This window comes from Globicephala melas, chromosome 1, assembly GCF_963455315.2.
Source record: "Globicephala melas chromosome 1, mGloMel1.2, whole genome shotgun sequence".
Classification (NCBI taxonomy): domain Eukaryota; kingdom Metazoa; phylum Chordata; class Mammalia; order Artiodactyla; family Delphinidae; genus Globicephala; species Globicephala melas.
The window spans coordinates 34,938,540-34,963,011 of NC_083314.1; the positions used below are offsets into that span (position 1 = coordinate 34,938,540).

Here is a 24,472-nt window from a genome sequence, read left to right on the forward strand (position 1 = left end):
GATGGAATTAAAAGGAGAAATAGACAAATCATCAACCCCAGTGGGAGGCTTAATACACCTGACTTACTGAATAATCAAATAGACAAAACACACACACACACACACAAAATCCGTAAAGATAAAGAAGATTTGAAAAACAATGAACAAACCTGGCCTAAATGACATATATGGGCCCTATGCCTGGCAACTGCAGTCAGATACACGTTCTATTGGTGGACCTGGAAAATTTATAAAGCCTGAAGTGAAGAGGAAAAATTGAAGCACTTAGAGCTGGGGAATGGAAATCGTCAGTTCCAAACTCTGGACATCCTCCTTCTCACAATTCACTGATTTTTCACTGGGGATGAGGGAAGGTGCCCTTCTCCAAGGACGTAGATTTTTTTAACTGTCCGTAGACTGATGGGAGTGGCTGCGCATGTGGACACAGTGTGGACAAAGACGAAAGGGTACAGACCACCACTGTCACTGAAGAAAGCTGTCCAGACTCAGAGCTCCACCCCAGCCCCAAGGAAATGCATTCTAATCTTCTGCCAGTGAAGAACTCTATTTATCTCCCAGAGTTGGCTTTTTTGCTCCTCTCCGGTCCAACTCTGGCACCTGAAGTATCAAGATGCTCTTTCCATAATTAAACCCTCTGCTCCTCCTTTTCTCTGGAAGGTGGGATTCTAAGACAACTCCAAAAGTAGAACTACACAGATCCCTCAATGAACTGACTTTGCTGCCAGGTTCCTCTTTAAAGTATCTAATCAGCGATTTTCCCAGCAACCCAGGCATTTCCTGTATGGGTGCTGCTGACTATTTTACTTCCTACCAGGCCGCCTCCCATGCCGTGTTCATGCTGCCAGCTTTCAGATGAGCTCTATTAACTCCTATGCTTCCAGCCTCCTCGCAGTCAACTGGGAGCCACAGGGGTATTCTTCCCATCACCCAGTTCCTGGAATTCCTTACTGTAGACGGGCATATGCTTACATCCACCATATCATTCTGGCTTTTTGGTTTTTTTTTTCTTTCTTGCCCAGTTCCAACCCATTGATTATTTTTCCTCTAGAGTCCATTTTACAGCTGCCGAGAGATTTGTGCTCTCATGTTGCCTGTTTGTCTTTGTGTCTTTTGTCCCCTGTGTCCCAGTCTACCCAAGGATGCCATGGTCATCAAGACACCATTTCTATGCCTTTAGTGTCCTGACCGGGAGATGGGGTGATCACTCATCTTCAATACGACCTCAAGAAATCCTTTGGCACTGGAGATCAGGGCCTAAAGACATTATTACACTCCCACTGAAATCATTATCCAGAAGAGTTAAAGATGGAAATTTGCCAAGAGAAGCATCATAGTGGTGGTTTAAGAAATGAAGCCTCAGACTTGATTGTCTCCTTTTAAGGGATGTTGCTTTCAGCTTATTTTTTAGTATTAGAATAGGCCATTCCAAGAGATTGAAACAACTATGGGGGAACATTCAGATTCTTATAGGTCTTTGTTTTAGACTCTGCCATCTGAGGTCTTGGGAGAGCAGAGGACCTTCAGCCTCTTCCTGTCCCCCTACCCCCACCCCACCCCTGCCCTAGTCCAGTGGGACTCAGCCTTGTTCGAATCATATGTTTCCCTGACAAGAGGCTCTGGTCAGTTGTAACAGAGCATAGTAAGCGTCCACAGGAGGTAGAAATTGAATCCATAGCGTTCACTGTCATGGCAAAGAATGGATTTTCTCCCAGGGCCCACTAGCATTACTGTGGGTTATTAAGTCTGACTACTCACACATTCCAGAACTTCTGGGAAAGCCTTAAGGAAATCGCTTTCAGAAACAAGTGCCCTAGAGGAGAAAGCTCTTGGATTTCATTAAACCAGAACTTAGTAATGGGCATTCTTTGTCTTCTCTGACCTAGACAGTAGGGAGATCCTACCTTTGGACATTTAATTTATGACCCCAATTGAACCAAGTCCCAGTTGTGCATCTGAGAAGGATCTTTCCTGTTTAATCTACCTAGAGAGATAGAAAGTAAATCTATTCTTTTTATTTTGCCTCTACAGCCACTGCCCCACACCCCCCCGCCAATTTCTTCCTTTTTGCTAAACACCTACCCTTCCCCCTTAGGAAAACTTCATATTTCTTACAGCGTTATTCTTACTTTGGTTCTTACTGAAACTGGGGAGGGGAATAGATTGTGCATCAGCAGCATGAGGAAAACCAAAGATTCTTCTTCCCTGTGGTTGATAGAGCCCCTCCACTGGAGGGATTTAGCTGCAGTTCTGCCTGGGGATTAGCTTCTGGGAGCCTTCCCAATTCCACATACCATGATCATTATATGTTTTGGGGGTACATCAGGAGGCAGCACATTGGTGGAAAAGAGCTTTCAAGTGGGTGTTAAGAGGGCTGGATTCTAATATTAATAATAGCTAACAGGGGTTTCCCTGGTGGCACAGTGGTTGAGAGTCCGCCTGCTGATGCAGGGGACACAGGTTCGTGCCCCGGTCCAGGAAGATCCCACATGCCGCGGAGCGGCTGGGCCTGTGAGCCATGGCTGCTCAGCCTGTGCGTCCAGAGCCTGTGCTCCGCAACAGGAGAGGCCACAACAGTGAGAGGCCCGCGTACCGCAAAAAATAAATAAATAAATTTAAAAAATGGTTAACATTTATTGAGCATACTAAGTGCTAGATTCTACCTTAATCACTTTACATGGATTATCTCATTATTATCCTATTTTACAGATGCAGAAGCTGAGGCATAGAGTGGTTAAACAATTTACCCAAGGTGATACAAATGGGAAGTAGAAGCAGGAGTCAAACCCTGCTCTAGTGCCTGCATGTTTCACCCTCTTTGAATACTGCATGTGGTCCCAGACAGGATACTGGATAGCTGTGCGACCCCAGAAAAGTCATTTCAACTTTTTGGGCTCATCTGTGAACTGTAACCTGAGGGAGTTCACGTGGATAACTTCTGATGGAGTTTCCACTTTCAGTAATCTACGTGAAGTAAACGCAGCTATATTGTTTTATTCTTGTGATTATGTGAAAGCATAATGTTTAAGTCTAAAAGTTTACCTAATTGATTCAATAACTGGTTACCTTACTGGCTGCTGTGTACAAAGCAGTGGGCTGGGCACTTAAGAAATATGGTTTTAAAAGTTATAATCTGTCGCTTTCATTAGTTTTAGATGGTTTCATATTTTAGTAGCTTTGGGATTTTTTTAGATTAAGTTTTTTAGATAATTAAACAGGAATCTAATTGAGAAACCAGTTGTGTTTCAAAAGACAAATTCCGAGACGGGTATTGGGTCTCAGACTGTGTCAGGTTTCTGACATTTTCTTTTATTCTCTTAAAATATGACTCTTGTTACTGAGAGAATTTAACTACACCCATTCACTTCTGAGTGAAGGAGCACCTGGTGAGTTTTTTAGTTTGTATGGTTCTGAGAAGCTCAAGAGACTCTTTAAAAATGAAATGTGACTGCTTTGGGAGTCACTTATACTGAAGCAGTATCTTTACAACCTGAAATATCTGTTAGAAACTTAGAAAGGCAAATTCAAAGAAGGGATTTGCTATGTAATAGCAAGATTTTTTTGAAATCATGTTTCTGGCAAGCTAGATTCAATATCTAGCTTGCTCTGGAGTTAAGTGTGGAAACCTCTTGGCTGAGATAGAAACAAATTCATCTTGAACTAGAAAACTAACTTAAGAAGTTCCATTTCTAGTAATGCTTTTGAGACTGGAATAGTTGCATTCTGATAGGCTCAGATATCAGCTTAATGTCCATCTTTCTCAGTAGACTGTAAACTTTTAAACTGTTTTGTATACTACTATATTTCCAGTTAAACCACAAGTACTTGACACATAATAGGTGTTCTATAAATATTTGCCAATGGACTCTTTATTGATCACTCCTTAAAAATACAGCATTTCCGCCTTTGCCAGGACCTAGTAATTGAACCTGCTTCAAAACATGCAGTTAGCCACCTTGAGAGCCAAGTTACTTAGCACTTGTCTTGGTTGGTGGGCTTCAGTCCTCAATCCACTATTTTCTTTATCAATGCCCCAAGTAGCATGTCCAGTATTTTTAAACCTGTGTATAATGACTCATTGATTAGTTGTAAAATGAATTTAGTGAATTATGACTAACATTAAAAAAATTGAAGAGGAGAAAAGAATAGGAAAAATCAGAATGCACTGCACATAAAAAGGACCTTTACTGTAGACACACACATGTTATACTGGATTACAATTTTTAAAATGTATTTTTTGAAATCCTGTTCTACCCTATCTTCAGAAGGTAAAAGCACTTCAGGTGTCTATTTCGTGGCAGCTCCCAGCCTACCTCTCTATAAGTGTCTTGCAATTCAGTATATTTGTATTTTATGCTACCATGGGCTCCCCAGAGCATAACCGGAGCACAGTCTTGCTAGAGCCACCATGTGCTAGCTTAATCAGTGAGTGAAAGCTGAATAGAAAGAGTCCCCCCGCATAGATACAAGTATTGTGGCCATAGGGAAATCTAGAAATCACTCCTGAGCTCTGACCCGCAGGATCACCACACCCTGCACCCTCACGGCTGCATCCTGGACCACCTATTTTGATGGGCTGAGGAGGGGCCAGACACAGTGCCCACCATCACCTAGCACTAGCCCTGCTGCCACACAGCCACTCCTTTTAGCCCTGTCCTCCCCACCAAAAGTATTTCAGGCAAAGCTCCAGCTCTTGAAACTTGGCCACTTTGAAGTGGTGAGCCAGCGCCCCTGAAACGGACCCTACATCTGGTGGCACTTCTCCGGCTGTCAGAGCTTCGTATAGGGTTCATGTCTCTTTCCTCTGAAACCTGTAAATGTAAATTCAGTTTTACATTTTTTTAGGTCTTTTTAACAGTTGGTCTCAGAAGTATCTTTGGGGTAGGGAAGGGGGTGTAGCACTGGTGGAGGGAGATATATGCCCTTGAAAATTGGATTCCTTTTTGGAAATCTGCTGACACCGGCTAATCGGCAGAGAACTAAATGATCCTACTGTTTCTACCTGCTGACGGGCTCAGCCTTGGGACAGGGCTGAAATTAGCTCTCACCACATGGCAGAGACATGACTTCCTCTTTTTTTTTTTTTCATACAAATAAGGGGTAATTTTGTCCCCTTCAGATAATAGAGCTTTGTAGTATAGATGGCCAGTAAACAACAGCCCCTCCTCCCCAACTTGGAAAGCATACTAGTGCTGAGCTAAGTACCTAGAGAATCAGGTAGTAGGTAATCTCCCTGATGAGCACTGGTTTGAAAACCCTTTCATAATCAGTGTTCTTTGGGAAATGCTCATAGACAAACCCATCCAAGCTCAGGAAATGTATTGCTCCAAAGTTGAGTGACCAGTGTCCCGGCAGCCCAGACCACAGAACCTCATGTGTCCTTACGTTTCTGCTGCTGCATCCTTTTTGTGAGTGAGGAGGTTTCAGGACTTGATGGTCTTTGGGAAATGAGGCTGTGTGTTTCGGTTCTGTTGGCCAGTGCTGTTATCTGTTGGAAAAGGAGGATTCCCTGCCCATTTTGTAAGCACACAGCTGGCAGGTCTGTTACAATCTCACTGCCTTCCAATCAGCCCCGCCCCGGCAGCAGGCAGAGTGGGGGCCTGTGAAACACACTGGCCAGACAGTTGTGGTGAGTTTCAAAATAAAAGCTCCCTCCTGAGCACACCATGGCACTTCCTATCCCAGAGAACCAGCATTCACTGTGCCACATCTCTGGTCTAAATTTAAGCATCTCTTCTTCTTCTTCTTCTTTTTTTTTTCCAGGCAAAGATTACTATGCGAACATTTAAGAGAAAAATTTTGCCCAAAGTAATTTTTTCCCTCGACTTCTATTTGGTTTCCTGCAATGTTTAGATGACTCATTCTCTTCCAAGAAATTTTAAAGAAAAGAGATGCAGGCTATATGATAGGGCACAAAGACTGCTCTGTAAATTCTCTTTCTCTTTTCTGCCTAGAAATCCCTTAGCTTTTTTTTTTTTTTTTCCGGTACGCGGGCCTCTCATTGTTGTGGCCTCTCCCGTTGCGGAGCACAGGCTCCGGACGCGCAGGCTCAGCGGCCATGGCTCACGGGCCCAGCCACTCCGTGGCATGTGGGATCATTGCCGGACCGGGGCACAAACCCGTGTCCCCTGCATCGGCAGGCGGACTCTCAACCACTGCGCCACCAGGGAAGCCCCCTTGCTGTTTGTTATAGGAAACGGAAAGGCTCCACAGTCTGCATTGTCATGGACTCGGCCTCATCAGGTCCTGTTGTTCCCAGGAATAAATGTCTTCCTTGTCTTTGGGTGGGTCCCCCTTGTAGCGTCCCAGCTCTGACAACTGCTCCACAGCAGCCGCCAGCACGGAAGCCCTTCTGGGATCGCTGGGGCCACGCTTGCCCCCAGAGGCACACAGTTAAGGTTTCTGAAATACAGAACGGTGGCGTTTTATCGTTTGCGCAAGGAGAGGTACAGGCTATTTCCTGCCTCTCTCCTCGAGTCAGAATTTCTCCCAATTGCTGGGGACTTTATCATAACTGTAACCTGGCTAACAGCACGTGTGTTCCCAGCCCAGCCCGCAGCCAGAGGGAGAGTAAGTCAGAATCACTTCAGCAGCCTGTTCAAATAAACAGGGATAATAGTTGAGTCGGTCCTTTTCCAACTAATCAGTACACGAAAGGAAACATCTGCCCGGGCTTAATTGCTGTTTGATTGGTTATGCTTTTTCTCCCCCTCTCCTTCCCACCTCTTCTGGGGACTAGGTTATTTAAGTCATGGGTAAGCAGCAGGGTAGAGGAATGGGAGTTTTCTCCTGTAGCCTCTGCCATCTAAACACCAGGAGGTGTAAGAGAGGCTGGGAGGCTGGCAGGGGGAGTTGGCCTGGAGGCAGGAGGGCAGGGTGTTTGGAAATGATACTCATGGTCACTTCCTGGCCTTGTTGCTGATCTGTGGCTGGTTGGTGAGTCATTTTGCCTCACTTCAACTCCTTGGGCCTCTGCTGCTTCAATGGAGCTCAGCTCTCCTCACAATGGGAGGGAGAGGTTGGTATGTGAGATCCTGGAAAAAGACGTTTCCTCTTACGGCTTCTTCCAGCGGTTGAGGGCATTGAATGAGAGTCATTTGGGAATAGTAAATTTAAGGCTAGCAAGATACTCCTGAAGCCATCCATTTGGTAGAGCATCTTTTTTTTTTTTTTAATTTTATTTATTTATTTTTGGCTGTGTTGGGTCTTCATTTCTGTGCGTGGGCTTTCTTCTAGTTGCGGCGAGCAGGGGCCACTCTTCATCGTGATGCACGGGCCTCTCACTGTCGCGGCCTCTCTTGTTGCGGAGCACAAGCTCCAGACGTGCAGTTTCAGTAGTTGTGGCTCATGGGCCTAGTTGCTCCGCGGCATGTGGGATCTTCCCAGACCAGGGCTCAAACCTGTGTCCCCTGCATTGGCAGGCAGACTCTCAACCACTGTGCCACCGGGGAAGCCCTGTAGAGCATCTTGGTCCCTAAGGAGAACGTGCTGATTATCTTGTGCTCTGTTGAGGAAGGCCAACCCCCCGTACACTGAAGTGGGGGTGTTGGAATCTAATGTGGACTCAAGAAGCCAGGCAAAGGATGGCAAAGAATTATAGAATGGCAGAGGTTGGAAAAGACCTTAGGAACGTTTAAGCCAAAGACTTTCATTTTATGGAAAAGAAAACAGAGGTCCAGAGAGATGGACCAGGTTGTCCAAAGCTATTTTCCTGATAGTGGAGGAGCTGGAAATAGAAGAGTCTTGTGATTGCCAATTCAGGGCTCCCTCCATCCCTCTCCACACTACCAGGTGTAAAAATTCATGTCTGCTCACAACAAAGGTCACACATATGTTACATTCCATAATTAATTCCTTAATAGAAAAATGGCAAAGCATAAAGGAAGAGTGAAAATGACTGCTAAACATGTAAAAAAAGGTTTAGGCTCACTAGAATTGAAGGACTGCAAATTAAAAGAGGATACCATATCAAATTTTCAAGACAAAAAAAGTAAAAAACATTCTTATATGCTTCTATTGGTATTTTAAATGGGTACAGTTTTTTCCAAGGGCAATTTAATGGTATAAGTTAGCAGTCTTTGACTCAGCAATGTTACTTCTAGGGGAAAATAATGACAGGTGTGTGCATAGATTATATACAAAGTAAGTAAATACAGCATGTTTTAGTACAAAAAATAGTAAGCAAAGTAAATGTCCAAGAATATAGGAACTACATCAATATAATCTATTATAATACTATAGAAGAATTATATGTAAGGAAATATTCACAACATATGTCTAAGTGGATAAGTTACAGTGTGTATAATGCAATCCCAATTCCATAAAAATTGTAGAGAGAAAAATGTATAACAAAGTCTAGAGTGGTGATTTCTTAGCGGTAGGAATTAAGGGTTGCTTTTTCTTTTTTGAGGTTTTCTACAGTTTTCTTATTTATTACAATAAATGTATATTCCTTTTGTAATCAGAAAAAAATATTTTTAAAGTCATATATCTTGAAAAAAAAAAGCAAGATCTTAAATTATTATGTTTCTGACATGCAGGACATCTTCCTTTCTTTGCCTGGGAGCTGAGCTGTACCAGGGGGTAGGTAGTATTATACCTTCTGTTAGAAGGGCATTGTTGGTATCTGATTTTTAGTAGGAAAGAACTAGAAGGAGCTGGCAGAAGATAAAACAAAGGTTTCCCCTCTCAATGACCCAGTGATGCCAATCAGTTTTATGTCCTGCTCTCGTGGGCTTGGCATAGAACACTCAGCATCAAAGGCGTGACTCATTTCCTTCCTGCTTCCTTATTCTTCTCTATTTCTACCCTTTTCCCCATGTAGTTAGATGCCAGCCCTGGGCGGCAGCAGCGAAGAACCTGAGAGCCACCACTCCTTAAGATTAATCTGTTGGAGGCCCCTTAACGTATATCATCAGTATCAACATTAGCAACCAGTCATGTTTGAGGTACCACTGCCCTGGGAGTTTGAGGTAGAAATAAAGCAAGTAAGAGGTATAAATTCTTCTTGCTTGGAGGCTCCTATTTAGTCAGGTACTTGGAAGTCCTTGGATGTTTATATACGCATGCCTATCTCACCCTATTTCACATCTTACTTTCCTCCACAATTCTCAGGAAAGCCTGACTGCAAGGATTCAAGAAAGATCGTCCCACCTAACAACTGTTGCCAAGTGGGTTGTGGCTTTCAGGCCTGCTCTTCGGGGACCAATTGAAAAATCAAAGGCTACAAGCCATTTTCCCTCCACGCGATTTCCTTTGCTAGGCTCTAGAAGGGGCACGTTTCATTTTATTAAAACTCTTTTAGTAATCTGACCATAATTTGGTCTGATCAGAGTGGTTATCTGATTTGCTGGGTTAAATAATGGGCCTTAATTGAGTCTGTGTTATTTGTAGAGCCCGTGCTGCCCTTGCCTTTGTTGCCCCCTCCTCCCTCCTTCTGTTTCCCAATTAACCTTCATTCCTCTTTCTTTGCAGAGTAAAGAAGTCGGCCAGCAGCTCCAAGATGATTTGATGAAGGTCCTGAATGAGCTCTACTCGGTAAATCAGCTGGGTTGCTTGGCTCTGTCACAAGCAGAGGGAAGCAGCGTTTGGCAGCTTGTGGCCATACTCACGTCAGCAACAGAACTGAGCTGAGGTTGAGGACAGTGCATGGTCCCCGCTAGGGATGACTTTACCCATCTCTTTTTTCACACTCTTATTTTCAAACTGGAATGAGCCCAAAGACACTTTCTCAAAATAAGATCTCTCTTCAGCTGTGCAAGCTAACGCTGGCTTCTTTGGGGGCATCATCACCAGAGACCAGCCAAGGCCTAGGTCACCAGCACAACTGACCCTCATTAACAGCAAATCAGGGACCCCCGAACCTAATGGCAAGGAGCATAGCTTGCATTGCTCCATGAATGATACTCGCCCTATTGGACAGGACCTGTTGTTCAAAGTTTTGCATCAGTTCTTGGATTGATCTCCTGGTTTGAGACTAGAACGAGTGATCTTACAGGGACGCAGAGTCCTAAATGCCCTTAACATAAGGGACCAGTTCAGGCAGAGAGAGCTTTGTATCGACTCCCTGGGGCTTTATAAAGGCCACGCCTCCACTAGTGAAGGGCCAGGCTTTGGGTTTGGAGAAGAAAACACAATTTGTTCTGAAGTGACTGGCACTTCAGGCACATGATGCCTGTGGCTGATGCGCGTTTCTTCATGCACTGGGAGATGGTGGGGGCTGTTTCTCCCCCAGCCGTGTTTCGTTAATTATAATTAAAACAAACACGCACACCTAGGAAATGCCTGCTGCCCTATAGGGAATATTACTATTGTGCAGCTAAAGCCTTTCAGGGCCCCCTTCTCCAGCTGGGCTGTGCCAGGCCTTTGTGTCATTCTCCAGGATTGCCCCATCCTGTTTTGGAGGTGAAATTGATTTCCTGTGTTTACTTGCTTATTCACTGCATTTTTTCTTTCTTTCTTTCTTTCTTCCTTTCTCTCTCTCTCTCTCTCTCTCTCTCCCCCGCTCCCTCCCTCCCTCCCTCCCTTCCTTCCTTTCTTTCTTTCTTTTTTTAAATTTACAGGAAGACAGGCAGTGGCAACATGTATCACAGGCATTTGGGATCAGAGAATTCCGTGTTCTTGATCCAAAAGCCTAGGTGTGGCCACTTTGTCATGGCAACTGTTAAGCGAGTAAATAGGGTAGGGTGGCCATCAGCTTTGTCTCCAGTGATGCTCAGTTTGTTTGCAATTTCTACTCTGTGACTCTTCTGCTCTGAAGCCAAGTAGATAGATGGTTCCCTTTGGTTCAGTTCCCAAGTTTTCATTTCTTTCAAATGAAGTTAAGGCTGTTTAAAAATAGGAGCATGTTGACGTGAACCTTTTTCAGACTGGATGAGTTTCCTGAACCCTCTGGTCTTTTAAATGCTTTACTTCTGCTCTTTATTTATTTTTAGAGCATCTTCTAGGCACGAAGAAGAGCTACTACTCCTTTCTCCTGGCAAATAATTCACTAAGATAGAAAATAACGCATGTAGTCATTATATGAATCCTTTTGTTTTCCCATAAGCATCTTGGGCCTCTGCTGCTGCCCTTTCTGGGGACGAGTCGGGTGGGTTATCAGCAAACTGCAAACCAGTATAAATCCAGTGTGCCACGTCTGCAGTGGGATTTGAGGCAGCAGAGGAAGAGCAGCATCTAGGGATCTGTTAACTTTCCTCTAAATTCTAGGTCTCCTAATATGCTGATTTTTTTAAACAAAAATAAATAAGTGAAAAGGCATAATATGTGTTGGAGTGAGAAAAAACCTTGGAACTCACTACTCTAAGGAGGGCCGAGCTGGCACCTTGGGCTATAGTCTTCAGGCCATCTGAAGTTGCCCAGGACTTCACTGGCCACTGTGAGGCCATAGTCCACGCAGAGCATAAAGTCTTCCCATTAGTGTGCAAACCAAGAATTGGCTGGGCTTGGTGTCCCCTTTCATTAGGTGAATTAGTACACAGTCTTAGAATCTATCCAAGGCCCAAACAAAAATTTGACATTTTCCTCTAGTAGGCAATGGGAAGAGAAAAAAGAGTAGAGAACACTGGAAAGTTCCAGAGAAGGAAGAACAGTCTGGTGCAGTGATTCTCAAGCAGGGGGATTTTTTCATGCAGGGGGACACTTGGAAATATCTGCAGATGTTTGTAACTGTCACCGCTGGAGCAGAGGGTGCTGGAGGTCAGGGTGCAACTGAAATCTTATCATGCACAGGACAGCCCTCACAACAAAGAACTGTCTGGCTTAAAATGTCAATAGTACTAAGATTGACAAACCCTGGTCTAATGACTAGTCTCCTGAATTAGGCAACGCAGATTCTACCCAGTCTCCACCAGCTATATGATCTTGGGGGATGCTCCCGACCTCTGTTGAGCCCACTCTCCACATACTCCATGTGCTGGTGTCTCCATTTCCTTGGGAGTGGGGAGTTTGGGGGAGTCATGCTTCATGAAATATCAGACTATAGTTAAGGGTCAGATGAGTTTGCAGATTCTATAGGCCATTAGAAAGTTCAGAGAATAGAATGATGAGTTGTTTCTTCTGGAGGGTGAGATAAGTATAGGACTAGTCTGAGAAAGGCACCATGGCATTAGGGTGACTGACTATCTTGTTTTACCTGGAACTGAAGGCTTTCCTGGGACATGAGACTTTCAGTGCTGAGTCTAGGAAAGTCCTGAGTAAGCCAGGATGATCGGTCACCCTATATAGGACAGTGGTTTCATCAAGTAGGAACTTGGGACTATTGTATGCTAGCTTTGAGGAGATACTTGCTGTATATACTCTCTCTGTGTCTCTGCCTCTCTCAGAGGAGTTAGGAAGGGAACAAGGGAGGACTTCTTTTCTTTCTTTTTTTTTTTTAAATAAATTTATTTTATTTATTTATTTTTGGCTGCGTTGGGTCTTCGTTGCTGCATGTGGGCTTTCTCTAGTTGCGGCGAGCAGGGGCTACTCTTCGTTGCGGTGCGTGGGCTTCTCACTGAGGTGGCTTCTCTTGTTGCAGAGCATGGTCTCTAGGGCACGTGGGCTTCAGTAGTTGTGGCGCACGGACTCAGTAGTTGTGGCTCGTGGGCTCTAGAGTGCAGACTCAGTAGTTGTGGCACACGGGCTTAGGTGCTCAACGGCATGTGGGATCCTCCTGGACCAGGGCTCAAACCCGTGTCCCCTGCATTTGCAGGCACATTCTTAACCACTGCGCCACCAGGGAGGCCCGGGAGGACTTCTTATAAGGAACTTTCCCCTTATTTGATCTTCAGTAAGGGCCTCTATAAGCAATTGAAGTTATTCGTGGGCATGGGATAAAGGAAATCAAGGATGCAAAGACCCACCATATTCAGTGCTCTTCTTACCTTGTATCTGCCCTTAATGCCCACAAATACCTCTTTTTGGGAGACTGATCACCTACGGGTTGATAATTTAGGTATTTTTGAACCTTGATGATCCAAGGGGCAGGACCCAGGTGTTCCCAAATAAAGATGCCTTTGGGCGAGAGGCCCAGACTCTCACCATAAGGGGCCAGCTGCCTCTCTGTACCTTCCTTTTATCTGCCTGAAAGGCCTTTGATTTTCCTGACTTGGCACTCTGTGCCAGGGGCCGCTTGCCACTGCTGCTCCTAGAGAGCAATCCCAGTGAGCATTCTCCTCCACGTGCTTTTTACCCCCTAATGGGCTGGCTAGTTTACAGGCCATGGCATAAGTGGTTTTCATTTTCTGACTGATGAATCAGGAATGCCTTTGAAGTCAGAGCACACTGCTTCCCAAAGAACTCCAGAATTCTCTGCCTCAGTTATACTCAGAGGCTGTATCTGGAAAAGCCCAGCAAGGTCCCATAGAAAGGATTGAAGGTGGGGGCACTGAGCCACGTGGACTGGCTGAGTAGGAAGAGCCAAGGAAGCCCTAGAATTGAGAAAGAAAGAAAAGGTGTTGGGACACTGGAGCTGTTGTTGCCCCAGAGGTTTCAAGCTTCTGTCCTCCCGTGAATATATGTCCCCTTGATTTGGTGCAGCAGCTGTCTGCAGAGCCACTTCAGACTGGAATTTAGCACCTGCTCCCCTGAAACAATGTCAGTTAATAGTCCCCCCACTCTGCCTGCCTGTTTGTCTTCAGCACTCGGCACTAAGGATACAAAGACGCGTAAGAGATGTCCCTGAACTCAAGGCATTAGTTTTAATAGAAGAGACAGAAAAGCAAAGCAGTAAGCGAAATACGACGTGATGAATCTTTCACATGTCTACACAGAAGAAGGGCATGAAGTCAGGCTCCTTGGAGAGATATTTGAATTGAGTCTTAATCGCCAAGAGCTCTTTTATTGTTCTCTAAATATTCCTTTTTTGCTGCATCCTGCTCTTGTTTCATGATGCAATGTCTTTTCATTTCTCATTGATCTCTCTGGGGATATTACTGATGGATTATTTTTGACATTTCCTTCTTACTGTGTACTTTCTGTTAACTCTCAATTGTTTGCTTTGGTCTTAGTCTTTCACATTAGATATTTTCCTTAAATGTTTGGTAATTTTTGCTGCCTGCTCATATTTTAAAGTGAGACATTAAAAATCTGCTTGGAAGTTCTGTGTCAACTGTGGTCTTTACTGTAGGGTGATCTGACTGGACTGTGTCCATGGGGAAGCCCTGATATCAGTATTTGTAGATCTTTTATATCAGATGGGCAAATTCCTCAGATAAGGCTCTTCTGATCTCCTGCCTATGTCTGGGGGCTGAGTCATGAAGAGGCCTGGCCATCTCAACATTCAGTGTAGAATTTTCCTGTTTTAAGTTCAGTACCCCTATCCTCAGCTGAGCCTGGTGTCCCCAAGCCATAGAAAATAAACCTCTAGTCTTCCACCACAGAGGGGGAGGGGATGGGGTCTGGGAGTCTAACTGTTCTCAGGTGCTCAATAGTTTCTCTTGTTTTTAGCTCCACCTTCATCCCACTGCCACCGACTCCTCTCAGGGCTTCTGTGATTTACTGGTTGCTTCTTGCCTCTCCCTACTTTTGGTTTAGCATTCAGTAGGTCAGTTACTACTTGCCTCTCCCCTTTTCATCTTCTGCTTTCATTCTTTTTGTTTTTCTCAGTTTATACCTAAAAAATAATAATAGGAAAACTCTTTTCTATTATTCTAGTGTGGCTTGGGGAAGGAGCAGAGCTAAAGGCATGAATTCAATATTTAGTTTTTCAAAGTAGAGTGAATTCCTTTGTAGAACTACAAATTTAGACTTCTGAGTTTTTCCCCTAGTTTGTTTTGCCTCACTATATATATTTCTCCAACTCCTATCTTGACTTCCCTATTTCTCCACTTGTTTTGACATCAATTACTCAAGCTTCAGCCTCAGGATACCTAGTTTTCCCTTGAATTGAAAGACACTAGTTATACTTCTATATTTGCAAAGAGGAGAGATTCAGTGTCATTAAGTCATTTGGGCAACCACATTTATTGTAAAACTACCACTGTGTATATATTTCTTAACTGTGATGCAGAAAGGAAAACACAAAAGAAGTGGTGCTTACCCTTAGGAATTTATAGTTTCTTAGATGAGGTAGTGTTTTACTCTTTTAAAGCAAGTTCTTTAAGTTCTTTAGGGGAGTTCTTTAAAGGAGTAATATAAATTGTTGATTTTTATTACTTCATTTATTGTCCTGTTGACACTATTCCTTTGACCCCTTTTTTTTGTCTCTCATGTTTATTCATAGTGTTTCTTCTTTACTTATTATGCATCTTCATGGAATAAAAAATCACTTTCTTAAAATCAATTCACTTTTATAACTGTTCACTCGAACTTTTGAATCCCTTGGTCACATTCAGGTCAAAAGAGAAAAAGGAGCCTCCTATCTGCCCTTCTTCTGCCAGGATAACAGATGCGTCTTTCTTGCTTTTTAGTCAATCTGGAAAGACTGAATTACTTAGGAAGGTTTTTAATGCTGTCAGTTGTTAAATATTGCTTCTCCTGTGTACAGAATATACAGAGTAGGTCTTATACTTATAGGAAATGATGTCAGGTTCAGAATAAGGTGAAGCTGATTTAAAACATTCTGCATCGAAAATGAGACATTATTTAAAGTCTAAAGTACTTTGATTTTGTCAGTGTCCCAGTATTCTTTACTCTTTCCTCCACCTCCAGCTAAGAGAGGAACATACCCACAAAATCCCTCTAACCCAGGATTTCTCAGCCTCAGAACCATGGGCATTTGGGGCCAGATAATGTTGTGACAGTCAAAAATGTCTCCAGGCGTTGGTCCTCCGGGGGCCAAATTAGCCCCCATTTGAGCCTACTGCTCTAACTCTCATTTATAAACGAAACCAGATTCTCTTTTTAAGCCTCTCTTGACTAAATTTAGCCTTTCCTCCCAACTAATCCAGCCATAGACGTAGGCAGAGGAGAAACACTGGTGCTTAGTGGCTAAGAATGTGGACTTTGGTCTGACAATCCTGGGTTTGAATCCTGATTCTGATTCATTTACTAGCTGTGTGACCTTGGGTATGATAGTTAATCTCTTTGAGTCTCAGCTTCCTCATCTTTATATTGTTTATTTTTTAATTTATTTTTGGCTCTGTTGGGTCTTTGTTGCTGCACATGGGCTTTCTCTACCTGTGGCGAGTGGGGGCTACTCTTCGTTGCAGTGCACGGGCTTCTCATTGCAGTGGCTTCTCTTGTTGCGGAGCACGGGCTCTAGGTGCGTGGGCTTCAGTAGTTGTGGCTCGCGGGCTCTGGAGCGCAGGCTCAGTAGTTGTGGCGCACGGGGTTAGTTGCTCCGCGGCATGTGGGATTTTCCTGGACCAGGGCTCGAACCCGTGTCCCCTGCATCGGCAGGTGGATTCTTAACCACTGCGTCACCAGAGGAGTCCCTCGGCTTCCTCATCTTTAAAAGTGGAAATAATAGCATGTCCTTCGGACTTGTTGTGAACATTAAATGAGGTGACATACATAAGACCCCTGACACACAGCGTGTACTGATAGAGATTATTATTAGTATTACACCCTGGCTCTCCTCTGTTGTTCAGTCACTCCCCACCCCGCCACACACACACATATACACCCCAACCCCTACACTCTCTAATTCTCCCTCTCATGGAATCAAAATGTCAGCACTCTTGAACTTCAGCTTCCTTGGTTTGTCATCAAGCATTTTTAATTTCCAGATAGAAGAAGAGGCTCCCTGTGTGGAAACAGAGAGCTGCAGCAGGAAGGAGCAGGCACCTGGTGGCTGGAAGTAGTATGTTTGGGAGGAAATGAATGTAGGTCCCAGGCTTTCCAGCCTCCTCATTAGGAAAAGGGACTAGACTCCCAGACAGTTACTTTGAAGGAAAATTTGAAAATTGCGACCTCTCCTTTGATACTACTTCCTTCCTGTGGCAACTCCAGTTTCATTTGATGTGGATTTTGTTCCTTCTTAGGCTCTTACCTGAAATTTTCTGCAGGTTTACCGTCTTCCTGGAGTTGTTGTCTAGATCACAGGATTGCTACAAGAATGAAATGAGAAAATGTGTGTGTAGCACTTGTCACACAGCCAGGAACATACTAAGTGCTCAGTAAATGGTAGCTGCCCTTGTTCTTGCTGCTGCTGTGAGAGAGGCTGTTTGATCTGGATAAAGCTGACAGACAGATCCCTAGGACGTGAGGCCAGTAGAAAGCGGGTTTGCAGCTCTTCCTCTTCCCCATTTTATATGGAAGTCCCCAAAGTATAGGCTACTCCACAGGCTGTGCTGCCCTCTTCAGGGTCCCAAACAGCCTGGGAAGGCTTTGCTCCTGGGGTCTGAGTGGTGGTGTTTCCCATCTTAGTCTTGTGAGATGACTAACTGATGGAAATTACTTGGACAATATAAAATAGAAATGCTTATAAATGTTAATAAATAGAAGTAAATGATCACGGGTGGAAGACGTAAAATCATTTTAATAATAAGACATGTCGGCTCAGTTCAAATACTGCTTTCCTGTGCTTTGGAGTGGTCTTTCATATAGAAAGTTTGCTGAACCAAACCGTATGAATTTTGCCCTTAAGGATATGAGGATATTGCTTCATGGGGGAGAGGTCCAGCTGAGACTCTTAGCCTGTAAAACAGAGAATTGACCCCATTGGCTTGACCTCTAGGGGTGGGGGTGGGCGGTGTCTTACAGGTCATGAAGACATATCACATGTACAATGCCGACAGCATCAGTGCTCAGAGCAAGCTAAAGGAGGCGGAGAAGCAGGAGGAGAAGCAAATTGGAAAATCCGTAAAGCAGGAGGACCGGCAGACCCCACGCTCCCCTGACTCCACATCCAACGTCCGCATTGAGGAGAAGCATGTCCGGAGGAGCTCAGTGAAGAAGATCGAGAAGATGAAGGAGAAGGTGTGTAGGCTCTGGCAACTGTAGGGGCTGGGGAGGATATGGGAATTTTCCAGTAAGCCCTGTGGAGAGCAGAACAAGGAAGCTCTGGGTTCCTTTAGTGCCTAATGACCTTGCTGTCTGCCCTGGAAGAAATCCTAGGTATTGGAAGAACTTGGGCATCTGTAGCAGACAAACAAGAAACAGTAGTTGCCTTTCCTAAGCCTGGGAGGGGAACCGTAGGGTTTGGCTTCAGATGTCAGGTGTTCAGAGGCAGATATAGTGACACCTCCTTCAGGGTCGCGGTGTAAGGATGGAGAATGGAATTTACAGATAGAACCAAAGTGGGACACGCATCTAAAGTAGGGAGCCTCATTAACCTTTCCTGGATTGATCTACATTATACCCTTGAATGTCATTAAACAGAATTAGAACCCAATTTAAGGCATATGCGCATAGGGAGTAGCAGCACAATTGTGGTTCTCGAATGTGCTGTACTTTCATCTTTTAGAGAACAATCTCCCCTCTTTAAAAAAGAAAAAAAAAGTAAAATTGAACTTTTGTTTCCTTTTCAGCGCCAAGCCAAGTATACAGAGAATAAGCTGAAGGCCATTAAAGCCCGGAATGAGTACTTACTGGCTTTGGAAGCAACCAATGCATCTGTCTTCAAGTACTACATCCACGACCTGTCTGACCTTATTGATGTAAGTGCTTAAAGCCAAGGGTACAAGGGCGCCTCTTTCCTGGATTCGAAGATCTGGTCAGGAGTCCCCCAGTTCTGTTACTCAGGCATCTTAAAGCATTTTGAGAACAATTATGAAGATGGTAGCCAGGATCCCTCAGGGGCTTGCCATGTACCAGGTACCAGGTAAAGCACTTCATAATTTTTTTCATTCAGTCCTCACTGGAATCTTGGAAGGAAGGCATTATTACCTCCACTGTTACAGATTAAAGTTCAGAGAGTTTAGATGACTTACCCAGAGTCAGCTAATAAGTGACAGAGGGAAAATTGGTACCTAGGTCTGATTTCTAAACCCAGGCTCACAACCACTGTGCACTTCTGTCTCCTAGGAAATATTACCTTAGATCAGGTACTTGCACATAGAAGTGAGTGACAAGAGCTAAAGTGTTAGAATGTCATACCTTATATTTATATAGCACTTAATATTTCTCAATATTATCTCATTTGATTGTCTTGTCACCCTTTGGGATCAATATTACTGTCTCCAATTTGTAGATAAGGAATCTAGGTAGGGGTCAAAAGGGTTCCTGCCCAAAGTTAAACTGCAAATTAGAGTCCTGGTCAGGAAGGTATCCAGATGCCTCTGACATGTGACCCATACTTCTCGCTGTGGCACAAATATGATGAGAGAAGCAGGATATGAGGCTCATGTGTTTTGCATGGGGCAGGCACAAGGGATAAGGGTTTTGTCTTTGGCCTTATGGGTCAGCCTTGGCCTTGTTTCTCCTGCTGCTTCTCCTCACACCTTATAGTTAAGTCTTGCAGTCGATCTCACCTGCAAACTCCAGTCTGGCCCAGTTCTGAGCCAGCCCTGACTGCAGCTGCGTAAGTACACACCCTTCCTCACCTCTCTCTCCTGTCATCAAAGTGAGGGGCCTGGAGCCAGCCGACTCAGCATAAGCATCCCAGGGCTTCAGGCAGACCCTGGCCAGTCTCCTCTCGAGGCCTGTTATTTGCCTCTGTCTGTCAGCAAGCGGCAGCTGGGTTTTGCAAGCCTCTGGCCAGACCTCACATACTTGCCTGTCTACCTTGGTTTCTCCGTGAATGAACCTACCACACTTCACAATGTCATGTGTGGTTCTGGTCTAAGATTCACCATTGCGTAACTAGCTGGGTGATCCGGGGCTTGTCGTGGAACTGGTTTGGAACTCTGCTTTGTCTCCCCTCCACCCTCTGGCAAACTGAAGAATTGGGCTAGATCATTGGGTACTTAAATCTGGCCTCACATTGGAGCTGATTGGAGAAAGTTTCTAAAATACAGATTTATGTCTCCCTTCAGCCAGGGCTTTTTGAGTCAGTAGATTTCAGCCCCTTAATGCCCCGGGTGTCATTGTCTTGCTGGGGAAGTGGAGCCCTGATCCCTGTTCAGGCCCTGCTTTGTTCTCTCTGCTTGTTGATGCCAATCTGAACACTGTCCTTCAATGGAGGTCAGGACCCTAGACAGTATCCTTTCTCCTCCTCAGGGGAACAGCTCCTCACTGTTGGGAGAGAGGCCTGTTCTCAGCACGAGGAAGAGAATCACTTCTTTCTTGTGCTCAATTTCTGCTATTTATCTCACATTCGATAAAAAAGTCAGCCTGGGCGGTCCACCACACCTCTGCTACTGGTTTGTCCTTTTCTCTTTCTTTTGCCCCCAGGGTAGGTTTCGTTACCCTTTCACCAAACCCCTGACCTCAGGGGAAGAGAGGGGCTACTGCTAAGTCAGTCACAGGGCCTCCATCAGATGTGAGTGGGTATTTTAAAATCAGTCCAAGAAGCAAGCTATTTTGCTTCTTATTCTCATCATTTAAAAAAAAAAAGAAGTTTGTTAAGAGCCTGTCTTCACAGGGTGCTGTGTGAGGTGCCATGAAAAAGCAGTCTGCCAGCCTCCGTGCTGCTCAGCCAGGGCATGGGTCTAGGTCACTATGAGCAAGTCCAGGCTGGTAGCATTCCAGGCCACACGGATAGTAAAGTTGTTTTATTTTGTTTGTTTGTTTGTTGTTTGTGTTTTTCCTGAGGTGAAATTAATTACTCTTTTTTTAAAAAAAGCTTACATTATTCTGCTCTACAAATGTTCCTTAAGTATTACTTGGGATGAAGCTATGTGCTCAGCAGCATCAGGGGTACAAAAAGAATAAAGTAGTTCTTACCCTAGAGGTATTCACAGACATACAGACAAATCATTTCTATGTAACTGGCTAATTGCAGCACCAGGGCTAAGCACAGGGGGCCCTAGGACAGTGTTTTTTCAAACCGTAGGTCATGATCCATTAGAGGAGTCATGAAATAATTTTTATGGGTTTGATTTATTATTTTTTTTAATGAATAAACTATACTAGGATAGAATAGACTAGAACAGAATGGGAACGAAAATATCAGGGTGCATCATACTAGTAAGGTTAAGTTTTATTCGGTGAAACTATTGTGTTGGGGTGCGTGTGTGTGTGTGTGTGTGTGTGTGTGTGTGTGTGAGAGAGAGAGAGAGAGAGAGAGAGAGAGAGAGAGACAATATAAGATGTATTTCTTACTAAGTTGGAGGTCAAAAATGTTTGAGAGCCACTGCACTAAGAACAGAGGAATGTCTTTTAGTCTCTATAAGCTCCATGAGGGCAGGAACCAAGTCTCCTCTTTATCTTAATACATACATACATAAGTATAGGGCTTACTGAATAGCTGAGCACATAATGTGTTTATTGAAGGAAGAAAGGAATAGAAGGAGGAAGAAGGTGATTTCCTAAGCCAAGATTTTTTTCCTTTTTATGCCTTTCAACACTGTTCTCATTGAGATCTAATTTGCATACAGTGACTGAACTTAAGTGTTAAATTGCAAATTGTGGAGTATCCTATACCCTTTTAACTTACATCTCTATCAAGATGTAGAATATTGCCATCACCTCAGAAAGTTCCAATCAATCCCGCACCCTGAGGCAACCACTGTTTTGATTTCTTTCACTGTGAATTAGTTTTGCCTGTTGTAGAACTTCACAAAGATGGGATTTTTATATAGTATATATGTTTTTATATCTGGTTTCATTTGCCCAGCATGATGTTTTTGAGCTGCATCCATGTTATTACATGTATCAGTTAGTTTCTTGCTTTTTCTTGCCGATCTGTTGCCATAAAAATGGCCAAAAGGATGCTTTGGCCATGAGCCAACAGTTAGAGCAGGAGTGAGTGGGGAGCCCGGGTCCCTTGACATTCTGATCTCGCCAGTATCCAGAACTTGCTTTAAGATGTGGGATGAATCTTGTGCCAGTCCATTGCCATCTGTTACGGACACCATTCTGCCTCCTTCCTGGCGGTGTCGAAGCTCAGTGTGTGGTAAGGCATCGAGGATAAGTGAAAGAAGTGATTTTTGTCGATGTCAGTCCATTGACACAAGGACTAGCCCTTGACTTCTTTTTATTATATAGTATAAGATTTAATCTCAGATTTTAGGAATCTGCATGAGGCATCTGACACACACCAGGAAAACCAAAAAGATATTCTGAAGTGACTTGAGATAGTCTAAGAACCACAGGCTCCTTGGAATGTGCTTCTCTCCCCCAGGAGCAGATGGAGGAATGAAGAACCAGGCATTGTCCTCATGGAGTGTTGTGAGTGCTGTGTGCGTGGGCAGAGAATCTGTGACACCATGTGCACCCAAGTCAGACAGGAGGGAACCCAGCTTTCTCAATAGGACATTTTATTAAGGGCAATTATTTCTTGCTTCCGTAGAAGTTTGAAGTGGGTGTTTCCTTTCTAGGCCTTCTCTAGAGTCTCTGGGTGAGACTATCAGCTGGTAAAGGGTTAATGAGCTGTCAGTTGAAGTCATCACACATCTGGAAGGGCTATCATTAAGTTCTTATAAAAATTTGATTTCCCCTGAGTTTTCATCAAACATTTATATAACCCAGAAATGGCCAGGGGAGCCCGGCATGGCCACAGAACTCATCAGAAGCCATGGAAAGCATATTTTGTCCCCATCGTGAGCAAAATAATGTGCTGCCTCTACTCACTGGGATTCTACCGGGAACAGGGATGAAATATTCAAATCTTGTTTATCTAACCTTGCGAGAAGTTGCTTCTTTGTTGAAGCCTCAGTTTCTGGCTCTTGCCCTTTCAGATATGTGGAGAGCCAAGGCTCTAGAAAACCTATTCTGAATCTCCCTGGTTGGCTGGAGGCATAGAGGAGCTGGAGGGCACATTGTGAATCAGACCCCCACGCGCTGACACAGAGAAGCTACAGAGCAGTTATATAATAGAGACAGTGGACTGGCCCAAGAAAGTTCCATGTCTTCCAAAGGCCATCCAGACTGAGTAAAACAAAAGGCTTCAGTGGCCGCATCTGCCCACTTGACTTAGATCAGTATTCAGCCTAAGTAGATTATTTCCTGGGAGGCTAGAATCTGTATTCCTGGCATCAGTCAATCAACTGATGTTTATTAAATGCCTACTATGAGCAAGGCCTAATGGTGAGGGATGCAAAGAAGGAACAAGACACTGGCCAAGCCCTCTTGCCTTCTGTTGGGGCGATGTGAAATGGCGAGTCACAGAATGAGGGAGTGTCATTCTGTGTCACATGAGGGCTGCAGAAGAATGTTGCTCTGAGTGGAGGCCAAGGTCAATATATGCCAGAATTGCAGGGCTGGCTGGCTTCCTAGGGGCTGAGAATTTGATTTGGATCTTGAAGATTGGGTCAGTTCCCAGGTGAAAGGAGTGAGAAACATTTTAGGAGGAGAGAATGCTGGGAGCTGAAAGTGGATTTGGAGATATTGGCGATTGGTGTTTGTTTAAGTGTCTGCATGGTGCCAGATATGTTTAAATGTGTATCAGCCACACAACAACCTCTGAGGCTGGCGTTATCCCCATGTGGGGCTCAGAGAGGTTAAGTAGCTTGCTTACAGTCATACAGCTGATTTGAGGCCTATGGTTTTCTAATACTTGACCCTGAACAAAGTATATCGTTGGATTAGAACAGAAGAGTCTGAAGAAGAAAATAGAGGGAGATGATGTTAGACGGTCAGACTGAAGACAACTTACGCTTTGTTCTGGCTATTGACCTTGCTTAACTTCACTGAACCTCAGCTTTCTAGTCCGGAAAATTAAAATAATACCAACCTCACTGGTGTTACTATGCAGATTAAAATGTAGAATATAAATCAAGCTCTTAGCACACTGACATATATATAGTAAGCACACTTAGTAAATGGAGGCATTTTAAAAAATTTATTTTAAAATATTTATTTGCTTTTAAATTATATTTAATTTTGTTTATTTTTTGGCTGCGCACGGGCTTTCTCTAGTGGTGGCGAGAGGGGGCTACTCTTCGTTGCGGTGCACGGGCTTCTCATTGCGGTGGCTTCTCTTGTTGCAGAGCATGGGCTCTAGGTGCACGGGCTTCAGTAGTTGCAGCACGTGGGCTCAGTAGTTGTGGCGCATGGGCTTAGTTGCTCTGCAACATGTGGGATCTTCCCGGCCCAGGGATCGAACCCGTGTCCCCTGCATTGGCAGGCAGATTCTTAACCACTGTACCACCAGGGAAGTCCCTGGAGGCATTTTTAAATGTCCCAACTGAGGAAGGTGGACGGTACTTTGGAAGAAAAATGAGAGCTATTATAGGTTCTTCAGCAGGGAGTAGGCATAACAAAAACCATATTTGAGGACAGTGAAGCAAACAGCACTGTAAAACGGTAAGAGTATGAATTAGGGTAGAGGGAGTGAGAATGGAGAGGAAAGGGGAGTTACCAAAAATATGTAAAGGTTACGAAGACTGCCTCCCTCTAATTCTCTTCTGCCCTGAAAAGCTCCCCCCACCCCCACGTACCTGCTCAGCCCTGTGGGCAGCATTACTTCTGTTCATCAGACTTACAGGCATGGAGTTCATCATCAGGGTCTACACAGAGCTAGTCAAGAAGGTTTACAGGTTCAAGGGAAGCTTGGCTAGACCAGCAGCAT

General features: G+C 44.2%; 1 protein-coding gene across 8 annotated transcripts in view; it reads left to right on the forward strand.

The window, feature by feature from the left end:
- Positions 1-24,472, forward strand: part of SRGAP2 (SLIT-ROBO Rho GTPase activating protein 2) — a 237,977-nt gene that overhangs the window by 151,452 nt on the left and 62,053 nt on the right. For all 8 annotated transcript variants that reach the window (XM_030872824.2, XM_030872826.2, XM_030872825.2 and 5 more), the window contains exons 5-7: positions 9,472-9,534; positions 17,623-17,838; positions 18,390-18,518. In XM_030872824.2, the coding sequence (XP_030728684.1) occupies positions 9,472-9,534; positions 17,623-17,838; positions 18,390-18,518 (408 nt within the window). The remainder of the gene's footprint in view (positions 1-9,471; positions 9,535-17,622; positions 17,839-18,389; positions 18,519-24,472) is intronic.